Raw genomic sequence first — 25,876 nt, 5'->3', positions numbered from 1 at the left:
CTCAGATTTCCAGCTGCGTGCTGGGAGAACCACTGCTCTCTTCAAAGCTGTCAAACAGGGACATTTAAGTCTGCAGAGGTTACTGCTGTCTTTTTGTTTGTCTGTGCCCTACCCCCAGAGGTGGAGCCTACAGAGGCAGGCAGGCCTCCTTGAGCTGTAGTGGGCTCCACCCAGTTCTAGCTTCCTGGCTGCTTTTTTTACCTAAGCGAGCCTGGGCAATGGCGGGCGCCCCTCCCCCAGCCTTGCTGCCACCTTGCAGTTTGATCTCAGACTGCTGTGCTAGCAATCAGCGAGACTCTGTGGGCGTAGGACCCTCTGAGCCAGGTGCGAGATATAATCTCCTGGTGCCCCGTTTTTTAAGCCCGTCGGAAAAGCGCAGTATTCGGATGGGAGTGACCCAATTTTCCAGGTGCCCTCTGTCACCCCTTTCTTTGACTAGGAAAGGGAACTCCCTGACCCCTTGCGCTTCCCAAGTGAGGCAATGCCTTGCCCTTCTTCGGCTCGTGCAAGGTGCGCGCACCCACTGAACTGCGCCCACTGTCTGGCACTCCCTAGTGAGATGAACCCGGTACCTCAGATGGAAATGCAGAAATCACCCATCTTCTGCGTCGCTCATGCTGGGAGCCGTAGACCGGAGCTGTTCCTATTCGGCCATCTTGGCTCCCTACCCGTAAATATGATTTAAATTAGAGAAGTATATGATTGTTCAAGGCAGGTGAACTATAAATAATAGACATAGAGAAAACTTACTAAATATACTCACCATACCATACATTAGCTTTCATTAGAACTGCGTTTTGCTGAGCATTATTACATTAAAGGATTTTTTGGATAAGAGCAAATCCAAAGATAAATTGCTGGTTACCTCTCATTTTACAACTAGAACCCAATAAGGCCCAAAGGGATTGCAGCCTGGTTGAGGTCACACCAGAGTGCAATGGAAAAGCAAAGACTCAATTTCTGTTCTATGACCAAAATCTGTTGTTCTTTTTAACCAATAATTGTGAACATAATACTTACATTTTGTACTTTAACATAAAACAGTTTTATGAGATAATGAATACCTCAAATAACTTGATGCTTTAAATACAATAATATATTAGTATTCCACAATAATAGTTAAAGGCAGCTAACTTCAAAATCTTGTTCTTCCCTCCCTCTTTTATTATTGTTTTAAATCCTGCTTCTGTCTCTATTCCATGCCCTGTATATCCTTTTATCAGCCATTAGACTCTTAACTCATTCTTTAAACACACCTCAGTTATTTTTATTATATGGTACATTGCTTTTGAGGTCTTACATGATCTCAATCTCCTTTGTGCCCTTAAATATCCCCCTAAATCTTAGCCTCTCTACTTAAGCATGTTCAAGTCCTGTCTTATGCTCTTTGTAAGCCACTTGAAGAGTCAAGTGTCAATGATTGTTCTTTTTATGTATCCTATACCAACCAACATACCACCTTGCTCATAAAAATAATTGTATTTTATTCAAATTAAAGTTTATTTCAATTTAGATACACTCTATAAGTATCAGCCGATATATTAGATATACATATAGACAAGAATATAAATATAAATATATATTTTAAGATAATTTCATTCATTACTGAGAATCTGAAAATGCCATCTTAGAATAATAGAGAATTATTTGGCTTTATTGCTTGGTATGTTTAATATTTTAATATTTTTATGTCTTTTTAAATTTGTGGAATTTTTCTAATATTCTGAAGGAATAAATATTATAAAATATGAATTTGTTAAATATATAATCCTTTTTTAGGAGCAAATGCTATTTGATAAAACTATAAGCTATCAGGATGTAAGTTCTTGATTAAAATTCATTTAGTGTGTTATCTGACTGAATGTACTTAGAAGAAACCTTTGACATGTTGATCAGATTAAATTGATTTAATCTCAGCTGAAACTTAAGTTCGGCATTAGTCATGGATAATTACTGTCAGAAAGGGTATGTTCTAGCTATTCATTTACATAATATGAGCTTTCTTTGGATTGCATATGAATTAATTAAATTTCGTTTAATTGTAGCAGCTACATGCAACACACAGCTTCTAGCTAGTGTAAAATAGTTCATTAACTTCTACAAAATGGAAAATATCCTAATACAAATCTCTGAACTAGAGTACAGGCTTTAAGAGAAAGGATTTAAGAGAAAACATGGGAAATATTGTGACCAACCTATATATACTAGATATGACATGTTATAGTAGAGCATCCTCCTAAAAATTGGAAAATTGCACTGATTCATAAAGCTACCTCAATTTTTGACTAAAGTGTAAAATGATCAGACTTTTAAAACGTTAGCTCATTCTTCAATACTAAAATAAAACACTCTCTTGAAAAATCTTAACTCATTATTTGATGGAAAAAATATAAGACATAAAATTATACAAAATATAAATATGTGAGTCAAATTTCTCTATTATAATGGCAGCTGCATATAGACTCTATAAACATTGAATTAACAATTTGCTTAATTAAATACTGGCATAAGGATGGGGAAATATTTTTCTGTTTTGAAATCAGTATTTTTATACTTTACATTAAAGTATTTTTCTACTTTATTTTATAGTAATAATTGATATAATTTTGGACTTTCTTTTAGCACATTAATTTTTTTTAAAAATTTAGATAAATTAAATTTAACAGAGTTTATTTGCACAAAGAACAATTCAGGAATCTGGCAGCACTCAGGACCGAAAGAGATTCAGAAAGCTCCATCTAGCAATGAGCTATTATAGGCCAAACATAGAAGCAAAATAAATAAATGACCTGTTTGGCTACCACTAGGCATGTTATTTGGGCATGGTTGGAAGAAACATTTGCTTTGTTGGAACTCATCTGATAAATTGGTTTCCTGTGATTGGCTGAAACCTGGTTATTTGTTATAACAATATATTCCTAAAATCAGTTTTGGCTTGTTTACATACTAATAAGTTAGGGTACAGTTTCTTACTTAGGAGCTCACAGTACAGAGACAGCTTGAAGCTAATGGACTCCTGCTTATTTAATTTAGCATATTGAACATTAAAAAGCAATCATGTAAAAATAGCAAAACTTGCCCAGTACCATATCAACCTTGCTATTCAACTATGTTCATTTTTAAATTTCTTTTCCTAGTATGTTCCAAATAATTGCATGATTTTATAAGGTTTTGATGATAGCATTAACTTCTCATCTTTTTCCACTATAGAGCATTTTAAAATTATTCACCTAGTCTTTCTCTTAGTATTATATATTTTAATTATGTTAGGATTTCAGTAAGTCAGTACCCTAAAGTTTGATCCTGGAAGCAGAAATATCACCATCACCTGGGAACTTGTTAGAAATATAAGTCTTGGATTAGACTCGAGATCCAGTGAATCAGAAACTCTGGGGTGAGGTGGAGAAAAAATTTGTATATTAACAACTTCTCTGGGCGGTTGTAAGCATGCCAAAATTCAAGAACTACTGCATTACATAAATTTTCCAAAATTGATTTTTTGCTAAGTTTTTTAAATTTTAATTTCTGGGGTACATGTGCAGGTTTGTTACATAAGTAAACGTGTGTCATGAGAGTTTATTATACAGATTATTTCATCACTCAGATATTAAAATATTTCAGTGAGTTATCAATATTTAAAATAACATTGGAGATACATCGGAAATATCTTTTCAATAAATTATTTTTCCACCTATTTGTTTTAAATTTCATGGAATGCTTCATCAATAATTATAATATTTTATCAAAGAGTCAAATAGTTTGAAATTTTTTACAAGTAGATTTGTTCTAATTTCACTGCTATCAGAAATATAAATTAGTTTTTAAAAAATATGCCATTGGTACTGTTGATCTTTTTGTGTATTTTAATTTTGCTAATTTAAATTCCATTTCAGAATTCATGCATAAATATGAAAATAAAATTAATGTATGAGCTTCCTTTAAAAAAGAGCAAAATTGATTACTTAAATACATTTCCATTCACATATTTATGTCCTTTTGAAAACCAATTTTTGAAGAGCTATTAATAATAAGTAACACAAGGAGTTTTATATGTGCCAATTGCAACCCTTTAATCTTGATAAAACTATGAGGATACACTATTGTTATCCCCATTTACAGATGAGGAAACTGAGTTACACGTGAGTTACAGATGTGTTAGGTAGTCACCTAGGGCCCTAAAGCTTGCAACTAGGGATTTAAACTCTGGATCAGAATCCATGTTCTTAATTATTATGATGCCATTATGTAGAGATGGTTTAAACAAACAGCTGAGAATATTAATATATACTAACTACTCAAAAAATTACTGTAACTTATGCTTGTAACCTTTCAAATATTTACTCTTTTTTGCAATACATAAGTGTCATTGATGCTAAATATATATACACATGTATGTGTGTATACATATGTGTATACATATCTATGTGTATGTATGTGCATATGTATATTCAATTTACTGCCATTTTTCATTTTCTAAAATTCTCAAAGCTAAATCTGCCTAGAAAAGCATAAGGAATTGAAGTTGCTAATTTCAGCCTTAGTACAAGACTGGTGGATTCACTTAAACTTTTCTGATGCAAATTGAGTTTATTAGACTAAATAAGTAACAAGAAAATATAATTCTTCATGATTTGTTGATTTAGTCATGATATCTATCAGTGATTGTCAGGTGGCAAAGGTCAAAACAAGAAAGGATCATGTATCAAAAAGTTTTCAAGAGACTGTTATTTTCCACTCCTGTCTCCTTACATTTTCTGCCTTGTGTGCGTACATTTACTTTCTCCTATCTACAATTCTGTTACTGTAAAAGCTAACATTTATGAAACATCTATCATGTGCCAAGGATGTACTTTCTGTGGATTATCACATGTAATAGTTTGAACAACTCTAGAGATGGTCCATACTATTATTCCCATATTACAGATGGGACAACTTGGCACAAGGAAGGAGTTTATCCAAAACATAAAGCTAGTAAGTGGTCAAGCCAGGATCTGGTCTCAGGCAGTTTAGCTTTACAGACCTTGTCATTAAGCACTACATTCCTCTGGGGAGGGAGAAGAGAGCTCAAGTAGAGGAGAGGAAGAAGGGAAGAATACTGAAAGCATTTTGAGAAAGTTCATGTGTAGTTATTTATATAAGCATCTCCACTACTGAAAATTGAGCCTTGAATACACCATACTATACTTTTCTTAGAACACTTGTTTTCCACTTGATACTCTGAAATATATATATTATTCGGACAAATGAACCAAATGATCTTCAATTTTTTTTTTAATTTTTCAGGATTTATGATTCAGGATGACCCTTTTGGATCTTGTGAAAATAAGTACTGTGGTTTGGGAAGACACTGTGTTACCAGCAGAGAGACAGGGCAAGCAGAATGTGCCTGTATGGACCTTTGCAAACGTCACTACAAACCTGTGTGTGGATCTGATGGAGAATTCTATGAAAACCACTGTGAAGTGCACAGAGCTGCTTGCCTGAAAAAACAAAAGATTACCATTGTTCACAATGAAGACTGCTTCTTTAAAGGTAAATGAAGGGTGAACCTTAAGTGTCACCCCACTCTATTTCTTTTCTTTCTCAACTAGTGCCTTTAAACTCTAGCAATTTTATATCAGCAAGGGTATAAAAAGGAAAAGAAACACAAAATAGCCTAAGTACTCCAGTAAGTAGCAGTGTGTGGAAATTTACATGGAAACAATTCTGATATTCAGTTATGAGAATAAAGCTGGCCAAAGTATGACTCAAAATTTAATATAGCTTTCAGCATTACACCATATGGCTTCCCAATCATGGATTATCTTAGGGACACAGGGTGGCCAATTCAGTCTACAGGCCAAATTCACCCAGTAAAAAGCACCTGGAGTGGAATTGAGGGACTAGTGAGTGCCAAGCCATGCTGTGATAACATTTCATTCCTTCCTGATTAAAAACGATGGTTTCAGTTTGCACCACATAATTCAAATTATGAAGAACCAGTACTTGCCCACTGAAATAACTAGAAGAACTCATGCTAAATATCATTAGTGAATCAGAGATAACCATAGTTAAAATTTTTTTAAAGTACTGGTATTCACTTCATGCATTTGAAAATCATTGGTTTATAGAAAAGTACTGAATTTGTAATTCAATACATTATTTTCACATGCCATATAAATAAATCATTGAACAGTTTTAACATCATTCAGTTTTTATACATTTATTTGTTGCTTACTTGTTCATGCTGTTGGAAATATTTTCTTGTTTATAGTCATGACTCAGTCTGAAATTCTAGAGTTAAATGTATAGAACTTCCATCAATAATTAATCTGATTTCTAATCGTTGGTCAGTGCCAAGTCCTAGTTTCTCAGAATATTTCTGAAATGTATTTACACTTAAAAACCTGTTTAATATTTTTACTCCTAGCTTAAATTTATGGCTGAAAAATAATTTTATTACACTCCACTCATCCACCTATTAAGGTAAATTGAATAATTAAAAATTATCCTTTTTCAAATTTTCTCTAACACAATATTATTTCCAACGTGATTTAAAAATGACATGTAGAGCTTTTCAGATGATGCAAGATGCAATGCTCTGTTATTGTTGCTGCTAGAAATCCTTTAACACATTTGAAGTAAAACTAGGATAATTTACTTACCATAGTGTACTGTGTTCCCCTTACATACATGTGCAGATAATTTTATGACAGTAAATTCCCTTCTTTTACCAAAAGGATAACAGATACTTAGATTTCAAGTTCAGTTTAGTTCCCTTTTCTATCAGATCTATTTTACAAATACTTAATATTTGTAAAATATTAGGGAGTTTTTTTTCTGTCATTTTGACAGAAGATGGTATGGTGGTAATTATACTATTGCACTGATACTTGACACTATGAAATTATGTACGTAATATATAATATGTAACTATTAAAATATTTTAACTTAGCATCATATTCTCAAATTGAGGGTTTGTTCACCTGTCATCCATATGGAAACACATAATATTTAATATCATGTGGGGGCCTGGCATGGTGGCTCACGCTGGTAATCCCAGCACTTTCGGAGGCCGAGGTGAGCAGATCACCTGAGGTCAGGAGTTCAAAACCAGCCTGGCCAATATGATGAAACCCCGTCTCTACAAAAATACAAAAATTAGCTGGGCATGATGGCGGGTGCCTGTATCCCAGCCACTTGGGAGGCTGAGGTGGGAGAATCTCTTGAACCCAGGAGGCGGAGGTTGCAGTGAGCCGAGATTGCACCACTGCACTCCAGCCTAGGCAACAGAGTGAGACCCCGTCTCAAAAAAACAAATAAATAAATATAAATAAATATCGTGGGAAAATAGTTTGGTGTATTTAATGTTCTGTTTTGTAGCTGTATGCTTAGGAATAAAACCATTCAACGTCAGGATAGGATGCATGAACAATAGATTCATTTTATTATAAAGTAAACGTATAAAATAATGGTTTGAAGAACTTTTGTTCTTCGAGCTTATACCAAACATATTCATTAGATCTATTGTTACTTAAAAATACTTTCTCATCATGTGTAGTGTTAAAATTTCATTTATACTGTCTGGGTTATTTACCAAAGTTTAGCATATTTTCCAGGTCTCAGAAATTATGGATCTTTTGTTTGCTTATGTACTTAACTTGGTGTTTTGCCTAAAGTACAACTAACTCATAAAATGACTTTATTTCATCAGAAGAGAGTAAATAATATAAACCAAAACAATAAATTGCCTGTCTTATTAGTGTGAATTGGGCCAAGTTTTGATTGTAAAAGAAGATTCTGTAAAGCTGAGGCCTGATATTATTGTGATAGCTAAAATTAACTTTATAATTGTGAATTATATTTTTTTGTGGAGTTTCAGCAAGTTATATTACTTGCTATCGTGGCCCAATGGAAGAAGCAAATCAAAATATTAGGTTAAAGAACTGCAAAACCTTATATTCATTTAGGGATTTTTTAAAGAAAAAATGAAAAGTTAAATTGAAAAAACGGAAAATATATTTGCTACTTTTAGATTTTTAAAAAGTGATTGTGAAAACCTTAGAATGGGAGTTAAAAAACTATTGGCCAAATCCAGGTCACAATCTGTATTTTTCCGTAATGTTTTATTGAAACACAGCTACACCCATTGGGAAAGGAGAGTTGAGTACTTGCAATAGAGATTTTATGGCCTCTAAATGCTAAACATCTTCTTATGTGGATCTTTTCAGAAAAAGTTTGTTAACCCCTGCTTTAAAAGATTATTGGTACCTTAAAATTTATTTTAAAAATTAGTAGCAGATCTTTACTATTCTGTATCTTCTTGACTATCCTGATGAATACAGAGACTTACATATGTGGTAAAATTAAGTAGAACTAAATATATACACAAATGGTGGAAATAAAACAGGAAATCTTAATAAGACCCAGGGATAGTATTAAAGTCAATATCCCGGTTAGGATATTGTACTATAATAATACAAAATATTATCTTTAAGAGAAACTAGGTAAAGATATATGGGATATGTCTGTATTATTTCTGACAAATGCATCTCACAAAGAAAATTTTAATTAAAAAGTCCCGGAAAAATATTGGAAAATATGTAAAAGTTTTTAAAGAAAGCAAGATTTGCATTATTCCTTACTGATTTGCACTTTAAGATAAGTCCTGTTTGTTTATATCAGATTTATATTTGGCATTTATGTTTAAACTTATTAAAGGCTGGCCGCAGTGGCTTATGCTTGCAATCCCAGGACTTTGGGAGGCCGAGGTGGGTGGATCACGAGGCCAGGAGTTCAAGACCAGCCTGGCCAACTTGGTGAAACCCCATCTCTACTAAAAAAAAAAACAAAAAAATTAGTCAGGTGTGGTGGCAGACGCCTGTAATCCCAGCTACTCGGGAGGCTGAGGCAGATAATTGGTTGAACCCAGGAGGCAGAGGTTGCAGTTGCAGTTAGCAGAGATTGCATCACTGCAGTCTAGCCTGGGTGGCAGAGCAAGACTCTGTCTCAAAAGAAAAAAAGAAAAACTTATTAAAATAATTTATATTTGTAGAATCAGGTGTACTGATGCATTGTTTTAAAGTTAAAATTAAAATCCATGTTAAATCATCTACATTTCTATATAAAATATTTTTTATGTACCTATATCTGTATATCCTCTTTCTATTACTTGTGTTACATATTGAAATGCCTCTGTGGTAATCTTAGCATTTTTTATTATTATTGACTTTTAAATATACATGTAAATTTACCAATAATTTTTTTAGTGATTTATGATTTGTAGAACTATAAATAAAATAAACAATATACCTATGAATGTAATATTTTTCTAATTTATTCCTATTCACATTTATTTGATTATGAAATAACAGGCTATAATTGGATATAGAATATTGCAGTATTTGTTTATTGGCGTCAGATACTTTGTGATGATGCTCACAGTAACATAAAGCATTCTATTTTTATAAAATGCCTAGCTGTTCATTTTAGTGATGAGACAGTTCTGCCTTAAAGTCATTTCTCTCACAAAGGGCTTTCTAACTGCAGCAATTCACAACATCCCTTAAAGCAAGTACAATTTCCTTTCACCCTGGCATCAGGTCATTCCCTCATACAAAACATCTATGCTACTCAGAGTATAGATGTAAACTGGAGTAAGAAACTCAAGATATAACCTATGCCAAAATGAACAGGGATTTAAACCTTTTATGAGAGTCAATTGAACAGAAACCCTTCTGCTATTTACTGTGCTGAGAATAAAACTGCCATAAAGACAAATGTTCTGTGCTTAAATGTGCATCACAAACAATAACAACTTGAGAAATATGGTTGTCACAGCGATCTGTGCACTATTAGCATGAGATCTGACATTGTTTCCATTTTTGAGGCATAATCTGAACAGACTTCTGTATTACATATTTAAATTAGTTATTTTACCTGACTTTTTTCTTTTCTTCTTTTGTTCTTTTTTTTTTTTAAGAAGGAATTTGTAGAATTTAGGCTAAAAAACTGGCTGCCAGATATATTTTAAAATATATTAGTAAATGTCATGTGCTAATCCACATGTATTTTTTAACTAAGGGCACCTTTTTAAAGCTTCTGTTTTATGTTAATACGGCCTTTTATACCATTTAAACAAAAACAGCAGCCTGAATAAATCTATATACACTGAAAAATGATATCCAGATTTTTGTTTGTTTGTTCTGTTTTTTTTTTGGTCAGTATTAGCCAATTGAAACTGCATGTTGATGATGAAATACATAATTTGGACAATAGGAAATGTAGATAAACTTTTTCAAGGCCAGAATACTGGCACACAGTGTTTCCAGTTCTTCTGAATTCACTTAGTACCCACAACATCAAAAGCAATTTTATTAATCCCTTATGTTTGGTACATCTATGTTAACATTCTTTAATTCGGTGATGTGGAACCTTACATATTTTATATGTTTACCTGCCATTTATAAATACATAGTAGACATATGATAGATGTTTTATATATGTATAATAAAATATAATAAAATCTAAAAAGGTGATTAATACTTAGGCAGACTCATCACTCATTTTGGGATTTCGGGATATTAGACATTAGGACTATTCAACAAATGTTACCGGAGAGTGGGAAGGTGGGAGAAAGGAGACAAATGGAGAGGAAGAAAAGAGAGACAGGTAGGGAGAGGGGGAGGGGGATGATGGGGAAGAGATAAAGAGAATGCCAGCAGGACTAGTGATAATAATAATAACAAATTGAGTATTATTTATTTCAAAACACTTTCACAAATGTTAAATTATTAATTAATCATTCTAAAAAGCCAATATACTATAATGAAGGCAACAAACTTACAGTTTTAAAAATGGCCCGTCAACATTCTCACAGTAAGTTAACCTGAACTGGGACAGGAACCAAGGGCAGAGGCTTCCCATTTAGTGCATGTGTGTTCCAAATATGTCTGCCTAAGGCTACAATATTGTAATATCTCACTTGCCTATGTTCTTAATACATTTTACTTTTAATAGTGATTTCTATATGAATACTTGACATCATTTAGAAACAATCTACCATCTATGGTATTGGTGAAGATTAAATCATGCATTTAAAGTAATTCCTGGCCAACAGAAGAACACAATAAGAAATTATTATTGGGTTTAAGACTAGAACTTTAGTAAATGTACACATTTGATTATAATAAATTTTCAGACTTGAGTCTGTGAAGTCATACATATTTTCTTTTGAGTTTATATTCGGTTATAGTCTTGTATCTGGTCAAATTAACATAGAAATGAGTTTACAAGATTATAATAGGCTAATTGGTGGTGGTCAGTTTTCTGATTTTAGATAATTATATTTAAAGAAAAAATAACTACAATGAGTTTGGAAATATATTTGTTATTGAATGACATTTGTAAAACTTTAACTCATTGTCATTTTTCTTACTGATGATTTATTGCAAGTTAATTTTGTTTATCTTTTATGACAAATAGAATATCTATTAGATCTATAACTTAATATTATTTTACTACCCCACTACATTTCTCCCCCAAAAAATATTTTAGTGATTATGAAGTGGGTTTGTTATTGCATTTAATTTCTGTCAAATTTTCCCCTGTGATGTATATATAAGAATTAACTTTAACATTCATATACTTAGACAGTCTTATCCTGTTTTTATACATTTTCATGCTATTCCTTTTTTCTTAGCTTCAAGGTGTGAAATATGTGTTTGAGCTTACTATTTTATTGTGTGTTTTTTTGATAGATGTATGGATATTCCACTACTAGTCACGGGCACAATAGTCAAAAGTGACATAAAAAAACAAGAACATTTCATCAGTTCAAATATTTTTTCTTCTACTTTGTCTCTCCCACAGCACGCGGAATTCTGGGAGATACAATTCAAATTGAGATTTGGGTGGGGATGCAGCTAAACCATATCATTCCACCCCTGGTCCCTCCAAATCTCATGTTCTCACATTTCAAAACCAATCATGCCTTCCCAACAGTCCCCCAAAGTTTTAACTAATTTCAGCATTAACCCAAAAGTCCACAGTCCCAAGTCTCATCTGAAACAAGGGAAATCCCTTCCACCTATGAGCCTGTAAAATCGAAAGCAAGCTAGTTACTTCCTAGATACAATGCGGGTACAGGTATTGGGGTAAATAGCCATTACAAGTGAGAGAAATTGGCCAAAACCAAGGGGTTACAGGGTCAAAGCAAGTCCAAAATCCAGCAGGGCAGTCAAATTTCAAACATCCAAAATGATCTCCTTTGACTCCAGGTCTCACATCCAGGTCACGCTGGTTCCCATGGTCTTGGGTAGCTCTGCCACTGTGGCTTTGCAGGGTACAGACTCCCTCCTGGCTGCTTTCATGGCTGGCATTGAGTATCTGTGGATTTTCCAGGTGCACGGTGCAAGCTGTCAGTGGATCTACCATCCGAGGGTCTGGAAGACAGTGGCCCTCTTCTCACAGCTCCACTAGGTAGTATCCCAGTAGGGACTCTGTGTCAGGGCTCTGACCCCACAGTTTCCTTCCACAGTGCACTAGCAGAAGTTCTCCATGAGGGCTCCACCCCTGCAGCAAACTTTTGCTTAGGCATCCAGGCATTTCCATACATCTTCTGAAATCTAGGCGGAGGTTCCCAAACATCAATTCTTGACTTCTGTGCACACGCAGGCTCAATACCACATGGAAGCTGCCAGGGCTTGGGGCTTCTACCCTCTGAAGCCACAGCCCAAGCTGTATCTTGGCCCCTTTCAGCCATGGCTGGAGTGACTGGGACACAGGGCACCACGTCCCTAGGCTGCACACAACATAGTGACCCTGGACCCAGCCCACCAAACCACTTTTTCTTCCTGGGCGTCCGGGCCTATGCTGGAAGGGGCTGCCATGAAGGTCTCTGGCATGGCCTGGAGACATTTTCCCCATGGTCTTGGAGATTAACATTAGGCTCCTTGCTGCTTATGTGAATTTCTGTAGCCGGTTTGAATTTCTTCTCAAAAATGCATTTTTCTTTTCTACTGCATTGTCAGGCTGAAAATTTTCTGAACTTTTATGCTCTGTTTCCCTTTTAAAATGGAATGCTTTTTATGGCACCCAAGTCAGCTCTTGAATGCTTTGCTGCTTAGAAATTTTTTCCACCAGATACCCTAAATCATATCTTTCAAGTTCAGAGTTCCACAAATTTCTGGGGCAGGGGCAAAGTGCTACCAGTCTCTTTGCTAAAACATAAAATGAGTCACCTTTGCTCCAACTCCCAAGAATTTTCTTATCTCCATCTGAGACCACCTCAGTCTGGATCTTATTGTTCATATCATTATCAGCATTTTTGTCCAAGCCATTCAAAAAGTCTCTAGGAGTTTCCAAACTTTCCCACATTTTCCTGTCTTCTTCTGAACCCTCCAAACTGTTCCAACCTCTGCCTCTTACCCAGTTCCAAAGTCATTTCCACATTTTCTGGTATCTTTTCAGCCATGCACTACTCTACTGGTACCAATTTACTGTATTAGTTCATTTTCACGCTGTTGATGAAGACATACCCAAGACTGGGAAGAAAAAGAGGTTTAGTTGGACTTGCAGTTCCACATGGATGGGGAGGCCTCAGAATCATGGCGGGAGGTGAAAGGTACTTCTTACATGGCAGCAGCAAGAGAAAAATGAGGAAGAAGCAAAATCGTAACCCCTTGATAAACCCATCAGATCTTATGAGACTTATTCACTATCATGAGAATAGCACAGGAAAGACTGGCCCCCATGATTCAATTACCTCCTGCTGGGTCACTCCAACAACACTTGGGAATTCTGGGAGATGCAATTCAAGTTGAGTTTTGGGTGGGGACACAGCCAAACCATATCACCTCCCATAGACGTTTCACTTACCATATTCATTTTCTCAGTATGCTCTTGTCAAATGCTGAATGCAATATTTCTGTAACTTACAAAATAATGAAAAGCAAAGAATGCTTTTTACAACTATTTTTCAATATAATTGATTTTTCTTCTATATTTCTGTTCAAAAACACAGTGATAAAAAAACCTTTTCATTGATTACATTCAGAATATGTAATTGAGGATAAAATGTTCTAGAAAATGCAGTTGAAAATTGTTCTCTATTAGTCTAATTTATATTTCACTTCTGAAATTATTTCTGAGGAGCACACACAGATATTTCAGAGAGCGTAGGAAAACTTATTATTGATAAAAATTTTAAAACCAAATGAGAAAAGTGAAAAGCTTTGTATCTTATCATCCAGATAGTTACGTGAAAAAAGTGTTTGGATGGAATTACATTAAATAAAAGAAATTCTGCACTTTCCAGAATGATGAAAAAAGCATGAATAATTAGCAATATTGCTCTTTTCACACAGGTTAAGAAAAGTTTAAAAAAGTCTTCAAAACAATTTTTTAAAAATTAATTTAATGCAGTAATATGCTAACTGTTTTAGTTTAAGACATCATATCATCTAGCTAGAAATTATTTATCGGCCCTCTGGTTTCGATAAAGCATTCATCTATTGACTACTATGTGTTACAGCAGAAGCTCCACCTGTCATGTCTTTCTTTATGTGACAGTCACTTTAAAAACTTGTTTCTTTAAGTGCCTTTAGTCAGTATGTGAATTTCTCGTAGTTTGTACAATATCTTTCCAAAAGACCCCCTGAAATCTGAACATGCATTGTAATCACATTTTTTTCAATGCTTTTTGCTCTTTGCCATACCTAAAGAGCACACAAATGATTGCCAAAGTTCTTGAATAGATTTACTCTCCAGACCAAGACGAAATAAAGTCTTCAATATGTAGAAACAATATTGAACCATAATCAGGTTATAATTTGAATATGTACCCTGAATAAGATGTTTGGCTCCAAATTTCCTCAGAATTATACATATATAGAATAATAATTTATAGAGAAAAGACAATTACAGATTGTTCTAGCATAAAACTTTGTGGTAAGGGTGGAGACACTGAATGGAAATTTTCACTTTGCTTATTTCTAACATAAATCAATAATGACTTTCAAAAATCCATAATAATTTCACATAGAGATGTAATATACAAAGTGGTATCATGGTCGATTCAAAGAGCTGATACTTATTTCCAAAGATTCTTTTCCAATTACTGTGATTTGAAGTTCACAGGCAAAAGTGTGGAAATACATCTGTAAGTAACATTTAAAGGATGAGGATAACAACTTAGTTGCTATCAGGTGACAGATCAGGAAAAAATCAAAATGTAGCAGTCAATTCATAATTTATATTTGAGTTCAGAGTAATACATTAAGAATTGTGGCAGATTTATAGAAAAATAAAATGTTTTCACTTGTAGTCCAGTTAAGTGGAAAAAATATGCCAAGGCTGGACATAAATTATTTCTATGTTTAGATTATATTAGAATTTATTAGTATGAAGAAGCAAGCTGGAAGAAGGAAGGTCAATTTGGGCCTTTTTGTGATTGTCCAAAAGAGATATAGAGATGATGATAATTTCAGTTAAGATGATGGAAGTGCCACTGATAAAATATTGTCAGACTATCTCACCTAATTTGCCACAGATTGAGTATGGAGTTCATGGTAATTAAAGAAACTAGCTAAACAAACAGAAGATTGGGGAGCTATTCACTGAAATGCCAAACACTGGAATCTCCTTGTTAATGTATGCAAGGAGAGTGTATATACAGGTATATGGTGATTTAAGATTGGTTTTTTAGACAAGCAAAAGAAAGTGTCATTTGTGCAGTTGGATATTCATGTAGAAATCAATACAGTCTGGATCAGGAAGGCATATATTTATGAGATATAAGTATGACAATAAAGAGAAAATGCCAAGGGACTGTATAGTTAAGATGAAGTGAAGAATGAGTGCAGATTGAGAAGAATGAAGTGTTGAGGATAGAACTCTGGTGGACTTCAACCTTCGGAGGTCACGAAGAAGAGCAGAAGCAAGCACAGGAGACAAATGCATAGCCACCAGTGTTACAGAAGGAGAACCAAGCCAAGGAAAAAAGTCGTAAGGACGACAGAAGATTGGGCTGAATTAATCGCTGCTGAGTATGATGAGGATTTGAGAAATGAACATTGATTTGGAAAGTTTAAGGCTACGGGTAACTTTTGGTAAAACAGAAAATAAGAACTGAGGAAATGAGATACCAAGCTCATTAGATATTTTTTATTCTAAAAAAATTATTCCCATTCACTTCTTCCTCCTGATAACTACACACATATATTCAACATTCAGTATTCAGTATTCAATATATGTGTGTAATTGTCAGGAGGGAGAGGTGGATGGGAATAAGGAAACAAAGAAGGAAAAATTATCCAGCAAGAGGAACAGGGCAAGTGCAGGAGTAGAGCCTCTGGATGTGGTAGAGAGGATGAGACCCAATACACAAGTGGCAGATTTAGCTTTAGATGAGAGCATGGCTTCTTCCTTCATTAAACAGAAAGAAAGGAAAAACAAGATTGGATGCAGGTAGCTGAGTATATTTCATGGTATAAATGTGTGTTATTCTCATCAGATTGCTTATATTTTTCTCAATGAAATAACAAATGAAGCATCAGTTGCAAGTAACAGAGAAGGTTTGGGAAATTTTAGGAGGGAAAAAACCATGGGATAACAGAGAAGAAGAAAAGACTGCTGGTGTGATGTAGGAATTCTAGCAGTGCTGAGGGAGTATGATATTGCTGTTCACAAATTTAAAGTGACAATAGACTTCCACGGTGGTGTCCTTGTCTCCAAATAGAGTTAGCTGCTTAGATTAATGCACTGAGTAATTGAAGAATTAGTTTTAACCAGGAGTTTTATTTTTCCAGGAAGAAAATCTAATTAAGAAAGGATCCAAAGCCCTATTTTTCATCTCTCATAGATGCAGTATTATTATGTTATGTCCGCTTTATTGTAGAGACTCTAGTATCCAGAGAGCTCCTGGTGGGGATCTTCAGCCTCAGCTTATGTATGAACCAAAGTGACTCCCCAGCCAACTCTACATCCTGGAAATTTTAAAACATATTTTTGAGATAACTTCTTAATGCTGGCATTCACTTTACATTTGCGCCTCTTAGTTAAACCATTAGTAATGGACTGTGCTTAGGCTGGTAAGCCAGGACACACCTTTCCTGGGTATGTGGGAAGCATATAGGCCTATTGTTGAATTTCAATGAGTTTTCCATTTCCCGTCAATGAGCAGACACTAAAGTAGTCACAGGACAAATTATACAAAATTTGTTTATTTATGCCATAAAAAGGAGATTGACAACTCTTCAAAACATGGTATGGGTGGACAGTTACCTTGAAACATATCTAATACTATATCACTTTGTTACTAATTCCGTAGGCAAGCTATAAGTAAACATTATTGAGACTAGCCATTGTGCTGTGGTTAAACTTTGGCAAATGAAACTGCTTTGAGTTAAACAAAGTGTATAAAGTTTTGGGCAGCTAAAACATTTTCGACTTAATTTTTCTAAGTTATGCATATTTTAATTTTGTGTATGTTTTAATCCATCAGGCTTCCAATCATGGAATATAGATTGACTTAGTCAATGTGATATTTGTAGGGTCGTTGGCGTTTATTTTATATTTTTAATGAATTTTTTCCTAAAAATAAAAGAAAGTGCTATTTTAAAAATTGAGAAACATAGATGAACATTGAATTAATTTAACTGAGCATCAGTATAATTAATTGAAATACACAATTTATATCTTAATTTTTTAAATTGATTAATTTTATAAATGCTCAAAGTGCTACATGCTTGTGAAAAAGATTTTAGGTGGTAATTCATGTAATATATCTAGAAAGATAAAATATGTTCATATGTGTGTCATGGACAGATATGTATGAACAAATATGATTTTTTTTAAGTTAATACATGATAATCATGTATTGGAACCTAATCAGGTGGCAGATCTATTCTTAAGGTTCTCTGTAAAGATGGAAATAGAACACAGTCTTAGTTTTCCCAAATTGGTAGAGGTGAGTGGTGAGATAAATCAATTCATGGCCAATGATGTATTTTTTTTTCCGTGCAGGAGACTCTCATTCTTTTAGGTTAGATTAACATCGGTCCCTGATTTTCAGGGACATTGAAATCATTCTATGTCAAAACAAACCTATCTGCCTTTTGTAAATGAAACATGTTTCCCATAGTATATATGTGCCATATTATATCTAACCATTATTCATGGACATCCAATTTTTTCTCTTGCCAACTTATTATTACTGAGTATGAGGTGCAAATTAAAAGATGGAGCGGGGATCCGTGAGAACCATATATAGCAGCAAATGAGTTACTTAAGAAAACAACAGCATAGATGTTAGAACTCAAAAGGAATGTGTGGAGAATTAATTACACCTTTTGTCATGCACGCTAACCTCCTGCAGCTTTGAAAGATACTGCATATTATTTTAATAAGTAGGCAATGCTCCATAAAAAGTCCTCATAATCAACCTTACTAAGTTTACTCTGAAAACCTAGAGAGATGCTGTTCATTCACCCTGACTTTCAGATAGTAAGTAATAGTATCAGCACTCATGTATGCAGAAGTTTATGCACACATTTAATAATTTAGAAAACCATATCTGGTGAATAGCAGATTTTGACTACAGTGAATATTATAAGGAGAAAAACTTTTGGAACTTCTCATTTGCATTATATCTCTCTGGTCATTGTGCATGCATCTACTCCCAAAGGCAGAATATTAACCATACAGCTGTAGCCTTGAGGTGGAGTTTTTATGCCCCATCAAAACCCATAATGTCTTTTGCATATCTTCACATTTACATATTTTCAAAATAAAATCGTGTGTGTTAATTCCCTGTATAAGGCCATAGAACTGATTGTTTAACTTTTACTTGAAAAAGGCATATAGACCCATATCAATTGCACTTTTCATGAAACAAAAAAGAACATGTAAGTTTGTATAGAGTGTGTTTTCCATATTCGGAATAATAACTATGGCGTTTAGCTGTGATGACAGTCTGTAAAACATTAGAGTGGGATTTGGGGATTTAATTAAATTTATGTCAAAATTATTTTAAAATCCTAGGGAAAAATATGCCTGCGTAACATAGCACATGTTTTGGCCTTTAAAGATTTTAACAAGTGGAAACATTTACACGACACATTGGCACAATCTCTGTAGCTCAAAAATAACTAGTGTATCACACAGCAACAGCTTTGTTCATTAATTCCATAGTAAGTATGCATACCAACCTCCGTATAAATTTGTTATTGCTGTGTCTACATCTACTGGAAGCAGCAGGCATGGAAGCAAATTCCATTTAAATATATCTATAAATTTATAAAATAAAGAGTATGTCATGCCCTTTCCATGTAATTCTAATTATTTCAGCAACAGGAACAAAAAATAAATAAATGAAGAAAGAAATACAAATCTTATCTAGACATCTAGACATTATCGTATAAGCAATATTTGCTGTATTTGACTCCAGGTCATCATAAATATTTATAAAATTTTCTTCCAGATATTTGCCTTTGTTATTCATAGGCAAATCCCTCCCTCACTTCAGTTCCCCCCTCACCAAAGAGGAACCATTTCATCCGTCTTTGAGACTTAAAAGCAGTAACCCTGACAGAAGTACATCCTCACAGAGTGGTTTTTTGAAAAGGCTGGGCAGGGATGCCATTTATAGCCAAATCTACTGACTCCTTTTTATTAAGAAAAATTCAAGACTCAACTGTTAAGCGTATAAAAAGCAGCCGTTTTCCAACCTCATTTCCAATCAAACTAGAGCAACTGGAACAATTTTAGCGAGCCTCTAGCTATTTCAAAACCATATCTTTTCACCAAACTGCTTGCCCTGAATCTTGTTGTTCTGGTCATTCCAATGGTGTCATTGTTCCTACCTCTGGAGACTGGTGAATTTCTTTACTTTAACCACCGATAACTAGTACTAAAGAAAGAAAGTATGGTTGTTATTCCTGATATCAGTAAAGATTTGATTCCAACTGGTTTCTTATAATTTTCCTGGGAGACTTAGTTGTGTCTTTTCTTCAGGGCACTCAAGTCTCTTTTCCACACTTCTACGCTAAAATTTTTGTCTTTTATGGTCACTTGGCAGTTTAGAAGTTTTGATTCTGAGAAATACCACAGATTGAAACATATTGGACATTAACTTCAGAATTCATATGTCAAAATCATAGATTAAAACATTGCTGTTTCAAGGTGGGGCCCAGAGAAGCTTCCAGGCTCAGCCACATACTGCATCAGAAGCCCCATACTGGTCAAAAGAAATTGTTCTCACAAATTAGTCCTCTCTTCTGCTTAGTTGCACTTGGAAGGTTCAGTGTCTTCTAGCTAGCAGTCTCAGTGAGGTCCCTACTGGTCTAATTCGCAGTTTCCTTAGCTTTGAACATCAGTGGCAAAGGTTATGCTCTTCATTCTTACCTACTTGTGAGTCCGCAGAGTCTTCACATCAACAGAAAAAAACCAGTATTTTGTTTGTTTCTTGATTTTTTTTTCTAAGCAAATAAATAAATAAATGAGCACATATTCACAAAACCTGGTCATAATCGTTTTCCAAAATAAAAAGTGGCTCATCATCGGCTTTATAGTGATATTTTTTAAAGGGGCCATTCAAGGAACTCTTCCATGAACACAGAACATCTGCAATGTGGTAATGACATCTCTAGGTAAGCACAGAAGTTCAGTTCCTTCTAACTAAGCACCAACTATAACATATGAAGTGCCTTGCAGATATAGTCTATGGTTAAGCAAAGACAATACTGTCCAACATTATATACAATTTCATATTGTATATAATGTATACATTATGAAATTGTATATAAATTAAATCATTTTTTAATTTTAAAGAAGCTGTAATGTGAAAGAACATCTATAAAATAAAATTATTTAACAAAATGATAATTTTTCCTAATTTACTTTCGTATAAAGTGTGTTTTTATATTTTAGGTTTGTTAAAGCATAATATCTTCCAACTGCCCATTTATATGATAGTTGTACAATCATAAATTCATGATATTAGGCCTGTTAAAGCATAATATCTCCAACTGCCCATTTATATGATAGGTGGATAATAATAAATTCATGATATTAGGCATGATTTAGGTAATTCATAAATATACATTTAAAAATATACATATACATATACATAGATTTACATGAAACTTAATAGTAATATTATTTTTATTTTCTCAAATATTATAACAGAAGACCAATTACTTTTTTAAAAGCCTGGCATTCATGTTACACTGATATGTCTTCATACTTGACTGGCCGAGGAATCAATGATTTTAATATTAAATAACAAATTAAATAAGGCACATTTATATTGGTGTTAATTCTCAAATCATTATTATTTTAATATTTTTTTCTTTACTAAGTAAAGATGTGTACATATTTTGGGGGTTTATTGTGATTTTTTTTCTGTTTTTGTTTTCTAAAAATATTAGTATCTTTTATAATCTGAGTTCCTGCTGAATATGTCTTAAAAAATACATAAAGAATTTTCATGGGAATTGTACACTACCAGTGTGGTTTTCATAAACAATTTGGAATAAATTTCAATAGTACATATTCTTATTCTGAGAAAAATGAATTAATTGGATAATTTATATATTAGTTCTTAGCACTAATCAATATTGGGTTGCATTTTGAGATAATAGAACATTCCATTTCTAATTACAAACTCCTAAAATAGTAGAATCAGTGAAATTAGGAACCATTTTAAGAAATGATCCTCTTGAGTCCTTAGCTGTTTCAAGATACAAAATCATCACATTCATGTTTTGCACCTGCAATTTCGTGCTAAGACTTATATTTAAGGGCCAAGTCCTGTGAGCTTAAAAGTAAGTGCTAGAATCCATGTGATTTTTTTTTTTTTTTTGCTTGCGAATCTCTCTTATTAGATCTGAGAATTCTAAGAAAAACTGAGAAAAACTATTCTTTAAAGTTTTAGAATTTGATTCCATAGGAAAAAAAAATAAAGGATTTTCCTCCACGTATGGCTATTGTAATGTATTTTAGGATATTCAAGGAAATTTTTCTTTTACTAATGTTTTTTTCTCACTAGATAGGCTTGAGTTTTTCTAGTAGTGTAGTTTATGTCACTTTTATAAGTTTAGGTTTCATTTTCTGCTACAGTTATATAATTGAAACAAGGACTGAATACTTGAAAAATTAGCAGGGGCCTCAGAGGAACAGAGTAAGGGTGGCCAAGGACATTGAATCTTTGCTTTTCAGTTATAATTGATCTAGGCATCTTATGCTTTTAGAGGAAAAAAAAAACACTAAACGTACTTTGGAAAATTCATATAATATCCCTCCAAGTGGCTTACTGTCTATAACTAAATACCAAAAAATGCTCCATGGGCCTCTATTAAAAACCTATGAATGTCTGATTTGGGGGAAAATCTGATGGAGCTCCCATAGTTGACTTGTCTGGCTTTTGTTAAGAATTTTTTAACATGATTTATAGTCCTTTGGGTATATACCCAGTAATGGGATGGCTGGGTCAAATGGTATTTCTAGTTCTAGATCCCTGAGGAATTGCCACACTGACTTCCACAAGGGTTGAACTAGTTTACAGTCCCACCAACAGTGTAAAAGTGTTCCTATTTCTCCACATCCCCTCCAGCACCTGTTGTTTCCTGACTTTTTAATGATTGCCATTCTAACTGGTGTGAGATGGTATCTCATTGTGGTTTTGATTTGCATTTCTCTGATGGCCAGTGATGGTGAGCATTTTTTCATGTGTTTTTTTAAATCATGCTGCTATAAAGACACATGCACATGTATGTTTATTGCGGCATTATTCACAATAGCAAAGACTTGGAACCAACGCAAATGTCCAACAATGATAGACTGGATTAAGAAAATGTGGCACATATACACCATGGAATACTATGCAGCCATAAAAAATGATGAGTTCATGTCCTTTGTAGGGACATGGATGAAATTGGAAATCATCATTCTCAGTAAACTATCGCAAGAACAAAAAACCAAACACTGCATATTCTCACTCATATGTGGGAATTGAACAATGAGAACACATGGACACAGGAAGGGGAACATCACACTTTGGGGACTGTTGTGGGGTGGGGGGAGGGGGGAGGGATAGCATTGGGAGATATACCTAATGCTAGATGACGAGTTAGTGGGTGCAGCGCACCAGCATGGCACATGTATACATATGTAACTAACCTGCACATTGCACACATGTACCATAAAACCTAAAGTATAATAAAAAAAAAAAAAAAAGAGATGGAGCTGGAAAGGTTAGGCAAGGAATAAATCATATTTAAAATGTTGGACTTTGAAAAAAAAAAAAAGAATTTTTTAACAAAGCCTAGGGTTTTAAACATAAAATTTATGTTGTGAGACTATAATAGTTTTAAAAAAACACTTTTTATCAAAATTCCAATATAATTATAATAATGATATTTTATTAAACTATATTTAAATTGGAGCAGAGGTAGAGAAGAAAATCAAGAAGTGGTTTTATGCAATAATAATTGAAGAATAAATGGAAAAAGTGTTTCTTATTTTCTATTTTCATGGGAGAGAAGAGTAATAGTTTTTGATAGGGACTAAAGAAAGAAGATTTTTAAAGTATTTCTTTGTGCCAGAAGGAAATGAAAATTATATTTGAATAGAACACTCAGGGACAGTCACATCGATAGTGTCTTTTAAAATGTGCTAAAAGAGTTGGCACATAAAATAAGGAGACTGATTTATAAAGGACTTAATAACCTAGCTAAAAAAAAAAAAAATGAATGGATGACATGAAAAAAAAATGTTAAAGTTTAGATTTTGACATCCTGTAAGGATAGCACCTATTAAAGGGATACCATTTCAAAAGTCTTGAAAAGATGTTTAATATAGTCTACCTTCAACTCTGTCTCTAGTATGAGTAGCCTTACTGTGCTGATTAATCAGACCTTACCATTCAAACATCTAAGAGCAGTTATGAAAATCTTAATATTGGTGGGTAAGTTAACAACGTAAGATAGCAGATATGAAGGTAGGCAAGAATTAAGTATACCCACAAAAGTTTTTATTTTGGAAATTATTATTATTGTTATTATTTTGAGATGGAGCCTTGCTCTGACGCCCAGGCTGGAGTGCAGTGGCACGATCTCAGCTCACTGCAAGCTCCGCCTCCCGGGTTCACGCCGTTCTCCTGCCTCAGCTTCCCGAGTAGCTGGGATTACAGGCGCCCACCACCACGCCCGGCTAATTTTTTGCATTTTTAGTAGAGACAGGGTTTCGCCGTGTTAGCCAGGATGGTCTCGATCTCCTGACCTTGTGATCCTCCCGATCCTCCCGCCTCGGCCTCCCAAAGTGCTGGGATTACAGGCGTGAGCCACCGCACCCGGTAGAAATTATTTTTAAGAAGAAAAGTATTATGTTTTAATCCATTCATTCTCACTTTAAAAAGACACACATTCAATGAAGAATTTTTAAAAAGTAGAATCACTGATTTATTCAAGGTTAGCCCTATTTCTTTTATTATTAAATGTGTGCATATGCCCTTTCCTGATAATTTAAAACATTATGTATTTTACAAAACTAAACACCTCTCCTTACTACTATAGCAGAAAAAGAAAGATACTTTGGATAAGGCTTATTACTACTTAAAATCATGTCAGTGGGATTCTCTATTTTCAACTCAGTGAATTAATATAAATAAATGCTTATTTGATAGAGTAGATATAATATAAATTTACATATTGACCTGATTTTACAAACTGCCTTTTGGGTAGGTACAGTCTTCATTAAAGTAATTCAAAACTAGGCAAAGTATCATTATAGATAATTTACAATATAAAGTTGGTAAGTATTTTAAGGAACCAAGAACAATGAAATATCAGAATACATGTAACAAAGGATATCTAGTTGAAGAAACTAAAGAAATAGAAGAAAACTAAAATGTTCCACATGTATACTAATCTTTATTTGGCTTTAATTTTTATAAACCCATTTTTTGGTATTATTTATTTATTTATTTATTTTATGGAGATGGAGACTCGCTCTGTCACCCAGGCTGGAGTGCAAGGGCACGATCTCAGCTCACTGCAACCTCTGCCTCCCGGGTTCAAGCAGTTCTCCTACCTCAGCCTCCCAAGTAGCTGGGACTACAGGCGCGCGCCACCAAGCCTGGCTAATTTTTTGTGTTTCAGTAGAGACGGGGCTTCACCATGTTGCCAAGACTGGTCTCGAACTCCTGAGCTCAGGCAATCCGCCCCGCCTTGGCCTCCCAGAGTGCTAGGATTACAGGTATGAGCCACCGTGCCCGGCCTAAACCCAGTCTTTGTTTTTTTCTAACCACACAAACATTTCAAGGATTTGAATACCATTTATAAAAGACATATGCGATTATCTAACTCTCCTTCTCAAAACACCAAAAGTAAATTTTAATACCCAAAACGAAATTCATTTTGTTAATCATAGCTTAGAAGGTTTCATATGATCTGGCCAAATCTGTATCTTACATCACAATCTTATCGCTCCCCCTATCTGCTCACTGTATCTGCATGATAGGAATCAGCTTATCTTCCTTTACATCAGTACTGAAACAACCTCACTCCTACCTGAGGCCCTGTGTGCTGTCTGTAGATGGTCCATCTTCTCACTTCACTCTGGACTCAAATGTCCCCTCTTCACAGGCTACTCTACTTAAAATATTTTTCTATATGTTCTTTCAAAATTCTTATCAAAAATGTTACTAGTAATTTAGGTGTTCTTTTTTTTTTTTTTGGTCTGGATTTCCCATTAAAATGTAAATTCAGACACGGCAAGGACATTGTTGTTATAGCTCAGCATCTAGAATTGCGGTGGCAGCTCAGTAAATACGTGATGAATGAATGGATAAACAAAAGTTGAAAGGTCTATTAAAATATCTTAAAATATGACAATAAAA

At 34.2% G+C, this 25,876-nt stretch overlaps 1 protein-coding gene across 2 annotated transcripts in view; it reads left to right on the top strand.

Moving 5' to 3' along the window:
• Positions 1–25,876, top strand: part of FSTL5 (follistatin like 5) — an 807,547-nt gene that overhangs the window by 276,963 nt on the left and 504,708 nt on the right. For both annotated transcript variants that reach the window (XM_024246010.2, XM_054554669.1), the window contains one exon: positions 5,284–5,532. In XM_024246010.2, the coding sequence (XP_024101778.1) occupies positions 5,284–5,532 (249 nt within the window). The remainder of the gene's footprint in view (positions 1–5,283; positions 5,533–25,876) is intronic.

This window comes from Pongo abelii, chromosome 3 (genome assembly GCF_028885655.2).
Source record: "Pongo abelii isolate AG06213 chromosome 3, NHGRI_mPonAbe1-v2.0_pri, whole genome shotgun sequence".
Lineage (NCBI taxonomy): Eukaryota > Metazoa > Chordata > Mammalia > Primates > Hominidae > Pongo > Pongo abelii.
Note: the sequence above shows the minus strand (reverse complement) of the source record. Positions and strands in the feature narration are given on the sequence as shown.